At 33.9% G+C, this 18,318-nt stretch overlaps 2 protein-coding genes across 4 annotated transcripts; one reads left to right on the top strand and one right to left on the bottom strand.

Moving 5' to 3' along the window:
- Positions 1-516: 516 nt before the first annotated feature.
- On the bottom strand, positions 517-10,052 carry LOC126816686 (26S proteasome non-ATPase regulatory subunit 4). The gene is made up of 11 exons (XM_050543415.2): positions 9,927-10,052; positions 6,740-6,880; positions 5,722-5,833; positions 4,841-4,927; positions 4,548-4,616; positions 3,779-3,840; positions 3,312-3,465; positions 2,848-2,950; positions 2,317-2,457; positions 1,614-1,687; positions 517-853 (listed from the first exon to the last, which is right to left on the bottom strand). The coding sequence occupies exons 1-11, from the start codon at positions 9,989-9,991 to the stop codon at positions 683-685; spliced, it is 1,179 nt and encodes a 392-aa protein (XP_050399372.2). The 5' UTR covers positions 9,992-10,052; the 3' UTR covers positions 517-682.
- Positions 10,010-17,158, top strand: LOC126816687 (uncharacterized). 3 transcript variants are annotated; one of them, XM_050543417.2, is made up of 7 exons: positions 10,010-10,079; positions 12,597-12,856; positions 13,695-13,958; positions 15,168-15,330; positions 15,776-15,897; positions 16,625-16,810; positions 16,984-17,158. In XM_050543417.2, the coding sequence occupies exons 2-7, from the start codon at positions 12,649-12,651 to the stop codon at positions 17,151-17,153; spliced, it is 1,113 nt and encodes a 370-aa protein (XP_050399374.1). In that variant the 5' UTR covers positions 10,010-10,079; positions 12,597-12,648; the 3' UTR covers positions 17,154-17,158. The 3 variants fall into 3 exon arrangements, with proteins under 3 accessions (XP_050399374.1, XP_050399373.1, XP_050399375.1); XM_050543416.2 differs by lacking the exon at positions 10,010-10,079 and adding an exon at positions 10,088-10,337; XM_050543418.2 differs by lacking the exon at positions 10,010-10,079 and adding an exon at positions 10,089-10,337 and having other exon boundaries at positions 16,625-17,158.
- The last annotated feature ends 1,160 nt before the right edge of the window (positions 17,159-18,318 follow it).

The following is an 18,318-nucleotide window of genomic DNA, read 5'->3' as shown; positions in this document are numbered from 1 at the left end:
CCTATAGTCATCTTCTTGTTATTTTTCTGAGTGTTGGTCTTCGAACAATCCTAAGGCTCTTCCAATCTAAGTACAGACATGAAATTTGGCATGCTTGTTCCTTTGACAATTGTTTCACTTTTTGATATATTTGTCACAATTTCAAAATGACTGTGATGACGTCACTCTCGGTTCCTAGTCATTAGTATGCCTGTACTCTTTAAATATGATGTGAAGCATTGGGGTCATGATAGGACAAATCCTGTTCAATAGGATTCTACCTCATTTCCAAATCCATCTTCTGTTTTGGCTTACTGAAACGACTATGTAGACCACAATGGTGAAATTCTGTACAATGTAGATACCAATGCTAAAGATATCACATTGCTTAACCCCTCCTAATATTAACCCTTGATGTGCATCTATATTCCTCCCTGCCCCTCAAATTACCCCGAGGACACACTATACCTGTAAAAGATATTTACAGTTAGATAAATTATCCATCACTGTATGAGAGATCATGTTAGAAACTAAGCAACCAATCACATACCCATTTATTTTAACCTTTGTTTTTAACAAATTCACTTTGTGTTGAGATATATCATCCTTAGAGAATGCAAATTGAACTTCTTCACATATTCCTCAAATACATCTAAATGTAATTTATTGTTTATATTTTAAATAAGTTTTACACAAACAGGAGTTATTTCTTTCCATCTTTTGAATCTTTATCATCTTTCTTTGCACCATCTTTTTGTAAAGAGCTCATAGCATTTTGTATAGCTTCACTATTAGGATCTACACCAGGTAAATTTTCTAAAACATTTTGTAAAAAATCAGGATCGTTCATCACTTCTGAGTAATCATCATCCTCCTGAAGCAGAAATAAAAACACGTTTATTTTTGGGAGAGAGAGAGAGAAATGGGGTTTAACGTCCACTCGACACAAACTAGGTCATTTCGGGACTAACATATGGTTTAATTTTATTTCAATAATTCGCTTGCGCATAGGGATCTTTAGCAGTGGGAAGAAACCGGAGGACCCGGAGAAAACCCACGAGGTTGGACAGGCGACCCTACTCCTTGTCACGTACAACCGGGGATTCGAAACCACGCCAGTCGACTCAATGACAGACTTTATGATACAGCGCGCGCACGCTAAACATTCAGCCATCCACCCCCCCATTTATTTTTGGGATTACAAAAGGAGGTTTGATCTCAATTTCTATCTTTGGTGATGTCGTGTACATTTTTTCTTAAGGGTGTTCATTAGTATGCATATATTCCTTCCTTTTGAAAGAAACTAAATTAAAATGAATATATACCCACAAAGAGTTTTTGACGGGTTGCTACCAGCTTTCCAAGGTTCCATTACATTGTATCCCATGAAGTTTTTTTTAAAAAAAAAAAACAACTCAAAAAGTCTGACCCATAATGAAAACTCCCAACTTACAGTGCATGTGCAAGATTTTGTACAGGACTAACAACTCTCTGAAAAATCATTGAGCAACTCTGAATTTTCACTAGCTGTACAATCCCAGAAAGTTTAAAAACATTTTAAAATCTCAGACCTGTAGATTGTTTACAAGGTTTCAGTGACCATATGAAATTCTTACACTACAAACAATACTTACTGCTTTCTCTCCTGATTTTGTTCCAGCACCCTCCTCAACATCCATTGGAGTTGGTGTTTCTGTATCACTGGCACCTAGAAACATTGATGGCAACTCGAGATGAATCAACCCATTACAAATAATTTTATTATATATAATATCTAATTAGTACCCAATATCTTCATGATTTAAAATGTTTTTGTGTAGGGGCGATGAATTTAGGTTCGAAAAATGTAGAATTTGTCTTTCAAAATGGTAAAATCACACCAAGAACAGAAAATAACTCTGAGAATGGATATTAAGCATTATTCACATAGTGACTACCAGTATTGTGAATAATGCTTAACATGTGTGTTGTCAGTGCACTTATACTTTTAATGAGATACTGGGTATGTAAACATTGATAACTGATTCATACATTACATGTTACTTCAAAACAGATAATTGTAAAAAACACATGATTTACCTAAGTTATGATGAACAACAAAATTTGATAGCTAAAATAACTGTATAATGAATTGGAAGGATAAATTGAAAAGCATTTCTTAATATTTTACATTCTCCATAAAGAGAGCTATAACGGTTTGTAACAAGAGTAACTATTTTTCCCCAGATTTCTTGAAATGTATTCACAACATTAACAGTTGTGAAATGATATGCTTAACAAAACAGCGACTTTGAATAATAACATTAGGTGCAAATAGTAATTTGTATTGCCACTCACTGGGATCCATAGATAATCGCATTGCAAATGCTATTTGTTCATCTTCCGTCATTGTGTGTAGATCTGGGGATTCTGATGCTGATCCTTCTTCATTCATGGACATAGCTATAGCACTCTCTAATAATGCTTCATCACCAGTAGCTGTATAATTAAACATAATATGTTATATTCTATCATATAAATCACTGTTTAAAATACATTTCTTCGCATATAAACTTTGTCTATCTTACTCTACACTTCTGTTCTTTCATTCCTCAAATAATTTAAAGATGTGTGTTTTATCCCAAAAGATGTCTACATGTAAGTAAAAGGGCAATGTTGGTGGGTGCAATGGCATATTATGACATATAGGCCTACACTGTGACCGCACTATTAAACCATCAACTTTATAATGAGTATCAGTATAAGGAATAAGGAAGGGGGACGGCATTCCCAGAAAAAGCAGTATATGAAAGCCCGAAAGACTTTCATTTATATAGTGGTGGGGAGTTCAGGCTTACAAACATAGCACAGCTCTAAAGTAATAAGTACCTGGAGTGGTTTCTGCTGGAGTATCTGCTATGGAGGCTGTAACTGTATCTCTTGCTTCTTTCTCTTGTCTAGCACGTTGTTCTTCCATAGATACACGCAAAGCCTAGCGAGAAAAATAACAGTTATATAATAATCTGGGAGCAGTAGCAAAGGATAGAGATGGGTCTTTAGAACTGTGAGGAAAACAGAGTACCTGGAGCAAACAAATGAGCTTAGAATAGACAGGTGACTTGTCTCCATGCCACATACTAGACCCCGACACCACCCAAACAAAAGAAAAACGATGCAAATGATTAGTAGTTAGGTACATTAATCACAAGACACACTGATGGGTTATTATAACAGATCTGAAATTGGCCCTTTTTATTGTTAACTGGACAGAAATATTATCAATAACTGCATATCCCAAAGATATTAAATTTGTACTAAAAGTATCTGATTGTTCTATTAAGAATAACTCTTACCAGTGCTAATTCAGGATCTTCATTTGGATCCACACCGAATTCAAATCCAACAGCTCCAATACCAGCGCCAGTACCATCTTCTCCTACAATAACTGGTGAACTCAATAACGCATCAGATAACATTGGTCCTGGTGGTACAGTTACCAAATGCGAACTGAAATATGAATTAGTTAGACTGACTACTATAGCTAATATTTAACTCACTGAAAAGCAACAAAATTTTTCTCATAGCACACTGTATGGAGTATGCCCGTCTTCATCAGACCAGTCGGTGCAGAACAGTAGGACGTTAAACCCTATTTCATTTTGTATCACACCATCTTCTTTTCTGAAAATCGCTATTAAATTTTCTTATGGTTAATGATTTACATATTGTATAAATAGTATTTAATATACCGATAATAAATGTAAAATTGATTCAAAATAAAAATTATAGATTTAGAAGCCTTGTATAATAAATGACATACCTTGTCCCATCTTTACCGTTAATAGCATTAATAAAACTAGTCAATTTTTCTGTGTTTACTCCCTGAAAACATTTAAAAATATTAAAAACGTAGTACCACTATCATTAATATAAAATAAAATTTTAAGTTCTTGTGTTTCAAAAAATTAATAGTTTTATCGTTGGTGAAGTTTCAAAATGGCGAATCTCGGGAAATTAGTCAAAAACACTTTTTTGCATTTTTAAAATCTCCCAATTAATATATACATTTCTGTCTAAGCTGTGTATCTCTATGCCAATTAGAACTGTTCTGGGTATCATGTGTCCAAATGTTGTATCTTGATTTGTGGAGATTTTGAAATGCAAAAGGTTCTATTTCTTAATCTTTAGAAATTATTAGATACAGCCTTTTGACACTTCACCAACGTTATGTTTTCGTTTTTCGCCAAAAATAGCAGATACATGCAACACAATGGCAAAAGATGTATAGATAAGTAAAATTCTCCATATCAATGGTTTTGTATTTAGAAATAGAACTGATGATGAGAAATGTTACAGAATTAAACACTTCAAGCAAAATGTTGTGAAAATTTACTTATGACCATGAACCCTTGATAAAAAGTGCGTAAATTACGAGTGAGTGAATATCCAAATGATCAAGCAACATATTAAGCATACACAATGACTTGTCGTGAATAAGCTGACAATGTGCAGAACCTAAGGCAAATAAAATATTGGTGTACTGTATGTTCCATTGGCACAAATAAAATTTATTCAGAAACAACCCTTACCTCTTCTCCAAAATTAATAACATCTACATTCACTTTTTCTTTCTTCAACTTCTTAGCCATCTTTACAATCTGGATAATAAAACATGATTGCTATTAAAGGTTTTTCTTATTTAATAAACAAATTTTTAATGAATCATTACAATCAAATAAAATGTACTGGGTATGCAAAAGAATATCTGATTGCACCACTTTCTATCTAAAAACAAAATTTTACAAAATACACCATTTACCAATGTGAATTTGATAAATGATTGATTATCGAAATATGTGTATTTGAATAATGATAAACTTACATCTTTTTCCTCTTCTTCTATAGGACTGCCAACAAACACTACTATTCTAGGTTTATGATTTCTTCCTTGTCTGTGTTTCAATGCAAGCTAGAAAAATAAACAAACCATGAAAATTAAAAGGCTTCTTCGTCTCATGACCTTCAACACTGTGTATAAATTTAAAGTCAATCAGATAATAACTTTAGCCTCTAGAGCATCCACAACATTCTTCAAAGTGATCAAGGGCCATAATTCTGGCAGTGATTATTGGAAATCAAATACTTCTTCATCTCATGACCTTAAACACTGTGTATAAATCTAAAGTCAATCGGATATTAACTTTAGCATGAAGAGCGTCCACAAGAATTTTCAAAGTGGTCAAGGGCCTAACTTTGACAGCAATTATCGGAAATTATTGAAAATCAATAGGTTTCTCCGTCTCATGACCTTATTAAACACTGTGTTTAAATTTAAAGTCAATCAGATATTAACTTTAGCCTGTAGAGTGTCCACAAGCAATTGTGTACGCCAACAGGCTGGCTGGAGCGACGACGGATGTGACGACAATATACGACCACATTTCAATGTGGGCTTATAAAAAGCCTATGGCTCTGCCAATTAAGTAGGATTGACATGAAAATGGGCATGCTTGTTCCTTCACAATGGCACATCGAATGATAGACTTGCATTTTTGATATGATGTCACAATACAATATCACAAGGTTATAGTTAAATCATTCTACAATATACTAATTTACAATGAAACAAATTTTTTACGTAATTTTCTTTAAACAATACATAATATTAATCCACAGGAAGATAATTTAAATCCAAAACTATTTCTTTAGAAATGTACATGTAATTTGGTGGTAAATTTTAATTTTAAACAACATTAAACTTACATGTGCAACCCTGACGGCTGTTACAAATGAGATATTTCCTTTTGGACCGACTTCATGGAGTCTGGCTAAAATTCTGCCTACATCTGTTGTGGGTGTTACAAGAACCTCAGTCCTATAAAATAGTAATAACATTAAAGATGCATTAAGTAGGAGCTAAATCTGCCTATTGCAGGTTTCAATTTCAAATCTTATATAAACTATTATTTAGACATTTATTCACATGACAAGCCTATAATCAAGTCTCTAGACCATCGTTTGGCAGAGATTTAAATGGACTGAAATACAATCACAATAAAATGCCTTAATTTTAAAATGGTGGATTGAGGCTTAGTCTCGAATAACAAGAAACACTGCTACAATAAAAAAAACAATCTATGCCATATCTTGCCAAAACTTCCAACAGTAATAATTTAGCTCAAAATCTTTTAACCGTTACATCCTTAGTGAAATGGTAAAAGGATGGAATGATACATACAAAAATAATTGTGATTAATTATGATTATTGCAAAATGAATAATCGTAATATCTTGGATTATCGTGATGATATCATTTATAGTTACGATTCAAATAACCATGCTTGAAATATTCATTATCGCAATTATTAAATTATTAATGACATCGTTTGTTGCCAAAATTAGTGCAGAATCAAAGTTCTCTTGTTTGACAGCCATTGTTTCTAATATTAATACTGGATAATCAATGGTCAACAATCGGGCTGGTGGAGTAGGTTTCTATGACAATAACGAGAATTTGGCTGTAATACGGTAAAACAAAATAGTTTCCAAATTGCATTTTCCAAAATCATATTTGCGATTATTTTGAAAATAATCATGATATATTGTGATACAGCAATTATTGAGAAAAGGTGGTTATTTAATCGTCTGACCCAATAATAGCGACTAATCACAATTCCCCAGGTATCGCTGCATCCTTTAAAATATGGTGAAACTTTAAATGAATCAAAGTCAGCTTCACAGATGACTGCCTCAAAAACTAAAATATTATTACAAACAATTACCCTGACATCTGTAATAAACCAACATTGTTTTCTGGATTGGATCTCGTCTTGGATAAACAGACCAAATTCACTGCATCCTGCTGAGCTTGCATTCTAGTTGGAACAAAATCTCCATTTCTCATGTAGTCACTATTATCAACACTACAAAAGTAAAAATACAATGTATGAAATATACCTTGAGTAAATTAATGTTATTTTAGTTTTGTTGAATTCAACAATGAATACACCAATCATTAATTGAAAATGCTGTGTAACTCTCCTGTTGAAAAGATGGAATGTCAGAAAAAAACAACAAATTACCACAGAAGGTACATGTAATTGTAAGTAATCCTTGCAGTCCAAAAGGGTTGTTGAAACACAATTCAACTAAATGATTTGAAAAGCCTGACGTAAAGCTTTTCAAATGTGACTTGGATTTAAAAATATTTTTGAACCCTCTGGACAAGTAAAATAGGATTTAATGGATAATTTACACAGCAGGTAAGACACTAACACATCTAGTACTTAAAATAAGGCTATTTTTTATTTTCTGGAGCTGTCGAGCCAGCAAGAGTGTCATTGTTCCTTTAACACAAACGATCTTTCGGACTCAGTTTGACAACAGTTCGGACTTACTTCAATACTTGACGACATTTTGGATTATGTCTGTCGACGTTTCGGAATTGGTTTTGGACGAATAAATAAAAGGCTGAACTGAAAATTTGTGTTTATTAGTAATATCTATTTTTTTTTTCTTGCTTTATGTGAGGTTGATAGTTGTCTTTTGTTTTATTTGATTGATAGGCGATTGTTGAGACCGCTGTAAAAAGATTAACATTGCTAGCTGTCTTTTGTTTTGTTTAATTGGCGACTATTGAACTTGACAATACAATATTGTTAAAAAATTTGGGTATATTTAGTAATATTTCGTTGTTTTTCTTTTAACAAACAGTAAACGAGACTGATTGACCGATCACTGCCAAGTGAAAGCCTTAATGTCTTTTATGTGAAACGGAATAATTGAAATCAACACACGCCGTACACGGCCAAGGTTGATGATTGATAACTTGCGTTTTTTTTCTCATATTTTAAAAAAAACACTTCTATTGCAGGAAACGTTGAATTATCAAAGAACTGTATGTGCAACTAATTTATTATTAGTAGAGGTTTTTAATAACCAGGTGTTTCATGTTAATATTTTCTTTTTTATTTGAATTGGCCTATTTCTTCTAATAAATTCATCAGCTACTTTTTTTATATCAAGTATAGAAACATAGTACATTCAACAGTATTCAACACACTGGAAGTATTGCCGTTGCTTAAACATGCATTATGCAAGAGCAAAATCTGCTTATTACAAGTCTTTCTTTAGGCCTGAAATGTTATCTAAATTATTAATTAGACATTAATTAACTTATCCAGACCATAACAAATTCTTGATGTCAAGGCTAGTCTTCGATGTTGGCTGGATTAGATTCCTATATGCCGCTAACGGCCATTGATAATTAAATAAAAAAAAGTGGATAATCTAGACTATGCTGTTTATATTAATGATTTTAGTAATGATGACCGAGACTATGCAAAAATTTCACCCGCTTCGTTCTCAGCTCATAGTGGATCAATTTGACTGAAATTTTCAGTAAATTACCTTTACTAGGGGTTTCAGGTCAAAGTTTCAAATGACAGAAAAAAAAAAATAAAAATATTTTGTGAAAATATACATAAAATGCTACCCAAATTTGTTTATTTCATCAAAATATTCTAATTAGATCCAAAGTTATGGAATTTTAAAATCCGAGATCGACGTCAAAAATATAATCAAAATTAAAATGCTCTATACCAGTCAATGCGTGGCATGGCACCAAAGTGAGTGCTTTTCAGTCATATTTGTGTGACGTCATAAGCAGTATTTTCCCTTCAGAATCGCTAGTACCAATTTTAAAACTGAAATCTGCACGTTATTGTCAGCTAAAATTTATTAAAATCGTAATAATTTGATTGATAATATGTCAAATATTTATAATCTGGATGATACCTCAAGAAAGTTTTTTTATATTTAGTCGAAATTTAGCAATTTTCAGTCATCAAAACAGATAAATCCAATTTTCTCCGGGTCTAATTGTCCGACCACGTGGTATCAACAAGCATAATAATCACAAAAATGTTATCTATCGTTTGATTGGTTCTATATCAAAATCCCCCGGTAACTAAGGTGCGGATTCACCAATGAAGTGAGTCGTAGCAATGGAAAATCTCAGGCCGTGTGACGTCAGAGTGTTATTTTCCCGCGAGCGTCTCATGTAAACGAACGGTAATTTTGCTTACATTTTGATAATTTTTCAGCCTGAATCTTTGCAGATATTGAGATTGATATAAAACTATTGCAATACAATTGTTAGTAATGCATTTACATAAAGTAGTAATTCAGAATCGTAGATTGAAGTGGGGTATATTTCAGCCTCTGGCTGTCCGATTTCACGCTAAAGTCACGTGACCTGAAACCCCTACCTTTACACTATCTAGTTTTTAACTATTATAGCGAGAGCTATTATCTCCCATAATGTATCATTAAGTTGCTTAAGAGGTTTATACGGCGAGTGATCCAGACTCCATGTGCTCTACTTGATGGCGAGCGGTAAATTATGTTACCTGCATGTCAATTTTATAAAATAGTTTTTGGCTTATTAAATTGATTTGACAGTTGTGTTCAACTTATTCCTTAGTCCGAAACGTCACCCACCCGCGTCGAAAATGTCACGTGCCTGAGTCTGGAATGTCTAGGCTATATTTTTTTGAGTTTGAAATGGCGTAACTTTGTAAGTCCAAAATGTCACGGGACGGAAATGTCATGTAATCGCTATACAGGGTCCCATATTTTCATGCCAAGATTATGGATAACGTCAATATTGATTGAAATGGAACAATAGTGAATTCTAATTCGAGTTTTTAATTTCAAATGTTATAGTTATGGCAAGTATTTTGTTAGACGAGGTTTAGCTCCTTTAATTAAACTGTGAAGTTGTTCAATTGTGCTGCATCATTTTTATTTAGCATTTTTGATTTCTCTCGTTTTACGAAAATAATCATCAGACGATTGTTTTCTATGAATCAGTTTGTTAAATCACTAAACACGTGCAAAATAAATGCTTTGATTCGCAGAAAATGTATCTGAAAACATAAATTAGAAGCAAAATGAAGAAAAAATTACCAAATAACTGTACTTTCGAGCACCATCTTGAATATTATACCCCGATTCAATGACGTAGTACGCATAACAAATAGTCAGAATTGTCCAGGCGTGTGATTCGGCGAGTCTCGCGATTGCGCGATTGAGCAAATCTTGATTCTAATCATGATGGAGGTGTGTATGTTAACATCTGTGCGTAAGGTGCTCATGAAGTCATGCTCCCCAAAAATCTTTGTGATTGACAAAGCTTGGTTATTCCAATAGGAAAAGAATGACGTATTGTATAGATGATCAATAGGGTCGTAGACAAAACGACCAAAAAACCCCAAAACGGCCCTGGCATAATCGTTGTCTGCAAACTAGCGGCCATAAAAAAGGTCAAAACGGCCAATTAAATGTACCACCATGGATGGGTGTGTTATAATGTCCAAGGTACCACTTTCACAATGATGTTTACATAAATTTAATAAAATAACCAATCATTGCCTAATTTAAGCATCTTAAAATATCACAAGCATGTCAAAACAAATCAATAATAAATAAATACATGTATTCTCTTTATATTTGAACATGTACTTAAATGCTTACATGTGTAGACCGGGGCTCAGCGCGGGGGATGGGGGTGGGTCCATCAAATGGGCACAAAACCAGACCCAACTTTTCTAGAGTAAAATTTCGCGTAGAATATGATGCCGGGTGGTAATCAGTCCGCCGTGGGGGCATTTTCGAGATATTTGGGGTCAAATGGGTTCATTTGCACTGAAAGTGAATGCACAGTCATTCTTGTATCATGGAAATAAGCTGAAAATGATTGAAAGTAATCACACTTTCAATAAAAATGTAAACTTGCTAAATTCACCTTTGTTCTTTGGGACTCCAGAGGTTAATATAATTATAGGTTTCTTGACAGTTACACAATCAATTTACCTTATTTTTGTCCCCCGCCTTTCGAAGAAAGCAGGGGACTATTAAAATGGGTCTGTCTGTTTGTCCGTCTGTCTGTCTGTCCGTCACACTTTTTGGGACACAATAACTCTCTTTCTAATTGAGCTACAATGTTCAAACTTGTTATAGGTGTTTATTTGGTCAATGCCTTGATGGAGTTCGAAGATGAGCATTTTCTGCTTAGGGTAAGCAGTTAGCAGAGAAAAGCAATTTGATTGGTTGATGCTTTGGGACACAATAACTTTAGTTCTTATTAAATGAGAGTGATGAAACTTGGTGTATAGTTTCATTACATCAATACCTTGACTAAGTTCGATAATAAGCATTTTCTTCTCAGGGTAAGCAGAGCGATAACCAATTTGATTGGTTGAGACTTTGTAACACACTAACTCTCATTCTAATTGAGTTAGAATGTTCACACTTGGTGTAGGTATCTATTAGGTGAATGCCTTGATGGAGTTCAAAGATGAGAATTTTTTGCTTAGGGTAAGCAGAGATAAGCAATTTGATTGGTTGGTGTATAGCTTTATTACATCAATACCTTGACTAAGTTCTGCTGAGGGTAACCAAAGCGATAAGCAATTAGATTGGTTAAGAATTTGGAACACAATAACTCTCCTAAGTGAGCTAGAATGTTCAAACTTGGTGTAGGCGTTCGATGATGAACATTGTCTGCTTACGGTAAGCAGAGACAATCAATCTGATTGGTTGATGCTTTGGGGCATGATAACTTTAGTTTTAATTTTAAGTGAGAGTGATGAAATGCCGAGTATAGATAGAGAGTGATGAAACTTAGTGTATAGTTGATAATCAGTTTGATACTTTTGAAAAAAATAAATGTGCTATTAATTAATATGTGTCATCTGTTTATTTTGGGATTTCGGCAGGGGACATCAGCCTCACTGTTGGCTTGTTTTTAAATTGACTAGCAGTTGTTTAGTATAGGCCTACGAGATTAACTGGTTACAAACATAAAAATTAATGATAGCCTGCTCCTATCCAAGAGGTTTTGTTTGAATTTGTGGTCCATCATATATCTATTAAAGATACATTATGGGAGATAAGATAAAGAGATGGCAGTTCTCGCTATAATAGTTAAAAACTAGATAGTGTAAAGGTAATTTGCTGAAAATTTCAGTCAAATTGATCCACTATGAGCCGAGAAAGAAGCGAGTGAAATGTTTGCATAGTCTCGGTCATCATTACTAAAATCATTAATATAAACAGCATAGTCTCGGTTATCCACTTTTTCTGATTTAATTATCAATGGCCGTTAGCGGCATATAGGAATCTAATCCAGCCAACATCGAAGGCTAGCCTTGACATCGGGAGTTTATTATGGTCTGGATAAGTTAATTAATGTCTAATTGATAATTTAGATAACATTTCAGGCCTAAAGACAGACTTGTAATAAGCAGATTTTGCTCTTGCATAATGCATGTTTAAAAGAGCTTCATTAGCCCAGGTTAGGAGCAGAACAGTAGGACGTTAAACCCCATTTCATTTCATTTCTATTAAAACTTGTATAACTTGTAAGTTAAAGATTGTTGTCAATGAATTTAAAAGTTGGGACTGGTGACCCGTGGTCCACAGTACTGTAGTAATGGTCTGTTGCACAAGGAAGTATGATTACTCTTTCTAGAATATGTCACTATGTGATACTACTTCTCTTTTGCCATAGCTAACAATTTTTTGTATAGGTTACATTTCTAACTGTTAATGTACACTGTATTACTTTCTTTCAAGAATGTGAATTGTGGTTTCATGATGAAATATTGAAAGATGACTGTCTGGCAAAATGGATCTTCTTGGATGTGGGTTCAATGGCTTTAATCAATTAGAAGATGTAACAGATAGTCAAAAAAGATTACCAGACTTTACTAAAGCAAAAAGGGTTTTACCAATCAAATTAAATCTCCCTAAATCTGAATGTTCAGATCTAGATAAAATAGAAGATGTTTGTATAGCATGGTCTAGTATATTTGTAATCTTAGCAGAAAAAACAGGTAATATGTATATGATCATATTAAAAAGTTGTCACCTATATCTGTTTTCTTGTAAACAAGTTATTAATACATATTTTTGAAACTTTCACAGTTTAAACATCACCATGAACAATGTGGAAAATCTTTAAAATGTTTCCTTTACAGTACTTTAAAAAGCTTGCAATGGGTTGTTTATTTTGGTTAAATTGTTATACATCTGAGAGAATTCCATCACATAGGCATATTGACACTGAGAACTAGCTATCATAAAACACACCAATTACACTGTAACCCAGGTATCATTTAATCTTGTGTATCTAGCACTAATTTCTTTCACATTCGTTTAATATTCGATCTTTATTTTTAACCCGTCGGTTAATTAACATACATGTACCTCTACAGAAAACGCACTGTTCCACAGTTTTTCACCCCTAGGGTTAATTAATTCACTTCTCAGTCAATTTCTCACTGAATTAACACGATTATGACGAGATATAATCAGAAGTTTCTTTTTTTATCAATAGACGTACAGATAACATCATAGATTGAGACTTATATTCCACAGACGTACAGATAACACCATAGCTAGTTCTCAGTGTGAGGTAGCATCAATTAGTCGTTCTTATTATTGTGAAGTGAGGTCCTAGTCTACTAGTTTCTCAGTTATTTTACAAATTTCATGCCAGTAAATGATAATAAAGTACTGGTAGGAATATACTAATTATCGATAGTTAATAAAAAATATATTTAGATCAATTTATGTGAATTAGTGAATTAAAGGCCTGAACTCAATATAACATTTGCGTTTGAGTTTCATTTTATTGTTCTGTTGTTCAGAAGATAGACATTGCTCTTCCAGGAAATCAGACCCTATATGGTATTGGAAACAACTGTGCAGATGAAGTTATGAAAATAATTGATGCCAAACATATAGCAATTTCTTCAGATTATCTAGTATATAACAACTGTAATGGTGAATTAAGATTAGTCAATTATGGAGAAAATAGGTCTGTTTTTCAAGACAAATTGCTACCAATAGATAAAAGCATGAAAGAAGAGAATATAATATCAAACAATATTGAACAGATAATAGGTGGTGAAAATTGTTTCTATCTTATTGATGGTGAGGAAGTTATTTTACTCAATTAAAGTAGTCATTAGGCGTTTTTGTGAACCGATTAGATTAGACCGATTAGCTATTATACGCATTTGTGAACCAAGTTGATTATGCTAATCGTTACATTTGTGAGACGATTTAACTCAACTGATTAGGCAAATCGACCTAATCGTCCCAGGAGGTGTTTAGGCGATTAGATTTGACGTTTTCAAAATGGCGGAATGTTCGACATCGTAAGTAATTTTTAATGCTTATTGTTGTTTTTCTCCATAAAAAATGTTTTTTTAAAACGCATTTGATGTGTTTAAAGTAGCTAAGTCTCTAACTCAATATCATCCAAAATCTTCAACATTGAAAACACGATTTATTTGTCAAATTATATCAACATTCATGTTGTGATCTTAACGGGAAAAGATGGGCTTTTGATATCCAATATTTAAGACAAAATAAACATTTTACCATTGGTACACGAATCGTGTAGCATAATGCGCTTCAGCCCTAGTTGTATCAAGAGACTCAAGGGACGAGGCTAGACACATTGCACCAAATCAAACGGCGTATGTAAACTGGAATAACCAGACGCTAGAAATTTGCACTCGCTTGAGACTGCTGGCTTATTTCGCCGAACATAACGGATTTGAAATTGGAGTAAAAACGGAAACCATTGAATGTAAATCAGTTTATATACATTCATATTACAGTATTATATGCATTGCGACCCACTTTTGTCAATTTCTAGGTCCCAAATGTTAGCGATTCAGCTCCTTTAATGTTAACTTTATAGTCCACAAGAATGTTAGATCACCTCTGGCTCTAAGCAATTTTAGGCCCTCTGGGTGCCAGCAGTGTCACTGTAATCTGTAGGTAACTTGGACTACACGTGAAACACACACCCCCCTCGTCATGTTAGCAGAGACAATTTTTTTCTGATCGGTGTCCGTGGTGGCAGCCATCTTACCAAATCGTAATTATCAAATTTCACATTTGTGGACCATAGCTAATCAAATCGAAATCATACCAAATCGTACTAGCAAATCAAAACCTAATCTAATCGACTCACAAAACGCCTCTTGACTTGGTAATTTTCTTTTGACATGACCTCGAAGTGGGAACTATCCTAAAAATCAACTCCTAGCATATACAGAACATACAGCCATGACATAATTTGTAACTAAAGTATTTTAAAATGAAAATGTATATTTATGTTTTATTCAGATTCTGGTACATTACAGAGGATGGAATGGAATAAATTAAACCAATGTCTAACAATACCCCACATTATACCATTGTCACAAACTGTATCTCACATATCATGTGGAAAAGAACATAATTTGTTAATTACAAGTACTAACCAAGTATTTTCGTGGGGTCTCAGCAGGTATGACATTATTATTTTTGACAAACTTTAATCTGAAAAAATGATTGAGAAAAATAAGAATTTATAGTTTTTCTTTTGATGGCAGAAATAGAAGATGACATTAATTAAAATTTTCTGAATATTTGAATAGTTAACATGCAAATTAAAATCTGATGAAGCTTTTTAATTTGCAGATATATTTTAGAGTCTTCCTCTCCGTTCTGTTAAATAAATAATTTCTGAGAAAAGAAGATTTCACATTTCAATCAATATTAGGATCAAATTGAATGCATTATGATATTAATGCATCCTATCATGGGTCAACATAAAAGAACTTTGAAATTAATGTATTAATTTTCATTAATTTACAGTATACAAATACAATATATTTATCAACATTTGTTAATAAATCTGTAGGTTTAAATGACTTCTGCTGTCTCCCAGCATACCTTTTTACAAATTTCAGTAGAGGACAATTAGGAAATGGTGATATAGAAGAGATTAAATATCCCAAGGCAGTTGAAGCTTTAGCTGGACTGAATATAAAACAAATTTCTGCTGGTGGATGGCATTCAACTGCAGTTACAAGTGAGTGAATCAAAGTAAATTTGTGCTTGATTTTGGATTATTCAATAGGTAGTTAAGGAAAACTGTGCGAGAGGTGCACCGACATCACATCAATTAAGCCTAGCGGCTAGTCCTTGTATTTTAATTGTAGGGATACCTCACACTGTGCATGACACCTATCATGGGGACAACAATGTCCCAGGAATCTTTGGGGGATCACGTGGCTAAGTGGGTAAGACGCTGGCTCACTAGCCTGGAGGTCGGGTGTTCGATCCCTGCATTGGCCGAGAAAGTTCATCCTGATTTGCCGGCGTCGTTTCCCCTAGTCAGGGATGCAGCACGGAGGGCCTGACAAGGACAGCTGTCTAGTTTTTGGATGGGACGAAAAACAGAGGTCCCGTGTACAATTTGGCGTGCACGAAAAAGATCCCTTGGCAGTTGGAATTCAATATAAGAGTAGGCCGTAGCGCCGCTGCCCGGGCAAAATTTCCCTCCACACTGTATGGCGTATGCCCGTCTTCATTAGCCCAGGTTAGGAGCAGAACAGTAGGACGTTAAACCCCATTTCATTTCATTTCCCAGGAATCTTTGGGAATTAGGGATCAATTTGGATTCTAGACAATGAAATAATAATCAAATATGCAGAGTTGCAAACAAACGCCTGCTCCCTTTTTAGCTTTCTGTTAAAGCTCCGTTAGCCCCAGACATTATTTTAATTCTTTCACAGAATGTTGATATTTTATTGCAGACGATGGAGATCTATATGTATGGGGATGGAATGAAAGTGGACAGCTTGGATTACCATGTCCAGCTTTACAAGGTCAAGATAAATCTACTGATAGTGTTGCGATACTTACTATTCCTCATTATATAGAAATAGATGAAACCATCACCAAAGTTAGTTGTGGATCAAGACATACATGTATATTGTTAGGTCAGTTGTAGTGAATATGATTATTTGTGACTAGGGTGAGACAGGAGAGAACAGCACTTTATACAATATTAGGACAAATATATAATGGTTAATATTTTTATTTCAATTATTGGATTGCCCAGATCTGTGGAGAAAAGTTTTACATCCAGTGTCATTTGTGATTGTATTTACAGAGAATGGAAATGTTATGTCATGTGGATGGAACAAATATGGTCAGCTTGGATTAGGAGATGTGAAATCTAAAGACAATTTTTCAAAGGTTGATTTCAGTTCTTGTACTCCTGGCAGGATAGCAGATATATTTAGTTCAAATTGGAATTCTGTATTTTTAATAAAGACGTAATAATATATGTTTTCAGGATTTTTTTTTGTCTTTTTACTGGAATGCAAATAAAGAAATCAACCGTAACCTAAATGTCAATGTGTCTTCATAATGATAATGGAATATTGGATAAACTACTTTTTATAAAATTATGAAAAAAAACTGTTTTTGAATTATCCATTTTTAAAGATATGTTGGTAATTAGGTCATGTTTTTGACCCATCATGATTTTATCTGAAACTGAAAGAATGATATTTCTATTGACCTGGAAAAAATGTTGCTGGTATAAGAAGTTCCCACACATTACATGATAATATCAGTATTCGTTTAATCACTACTTTCTTTCATTTGAATGTAGGTTTTTCTAGTTGGTGCAGATTCAGGAACTAAAGACAGGACATTCAATTCCCCATTTTAACAGATAATTTTCAAATATTGCGCCCTGTGTGTAGTTATAAAGATTAGACTAAAATGGGAAATGGCTGTGGGCAGTGAAGTTGAGTGAAGTCTCTTGTGGGCTTCAACCACATTATTTAGGGATGTCGTTTAGAGTTACTGCCCTTAGGACTAAACTAGCATCGTCTGCTCAATAGTGGAATAAATTTCTACTTGCAGTTTGCACTGTCTGGACGCAATTTCTAAACCAGCATTCATTGGGCCTATATTTCACAAGAGTATAGTACTAAGACTATAATTAATGCTATAGGTTTAAACTGGCTCTTGTCATACACGTCTGGAAGAGTCTACACATATAAAACTAGGCCTATTCTACTAGAATTCTAGGCTATTTCATTTGGTCACGATACGATGGTCCGTTGAGCTGTTCTCTAACTCTAACTTTACTATAATACTAAGTTAAGTTAAAGTAAGTGTAGTGTGACTATCCTAATATATACGTTATTCGTAAGTAGTAGGCCTATTTCGAGCAAAGTTGCATTACTGAATTCCTTGGCTGCATTCAAAGTCAAAATTGTAGGCCCTAACACAGTTGCCCCAAATTTGTCCAAGTTTTAGCGCATTCAACCTGTCATTTTCGAAATGGTGCGTTAAAGGGACAATAACACTCTTGCTGGCTTGACAGCTCCAGTAAATAAATATTAGCCTTATTCTAAGTAGGCCTGTTAGATGTTTAAGTTTTCTACCTGTTGTGTAAATTATCCATTACATCCTATTTTACTTGTCCGGA

Source organism: Patella vulgata, chromosome 3 (assembly GCF_932274485.2).
Source record: "Patella vulgata chromosome 3, xgPatVulg1.2, whole genome shotgun sequence".
NCBI classification, from domain to species: Eukaryota; Metazoa; Mollusca; class Gastropoda; family Patellidae; genus Patella; species Patella vulgata.
This window is presented reverse-complemented; position numbering and strand designations above follow the sequence as displayed.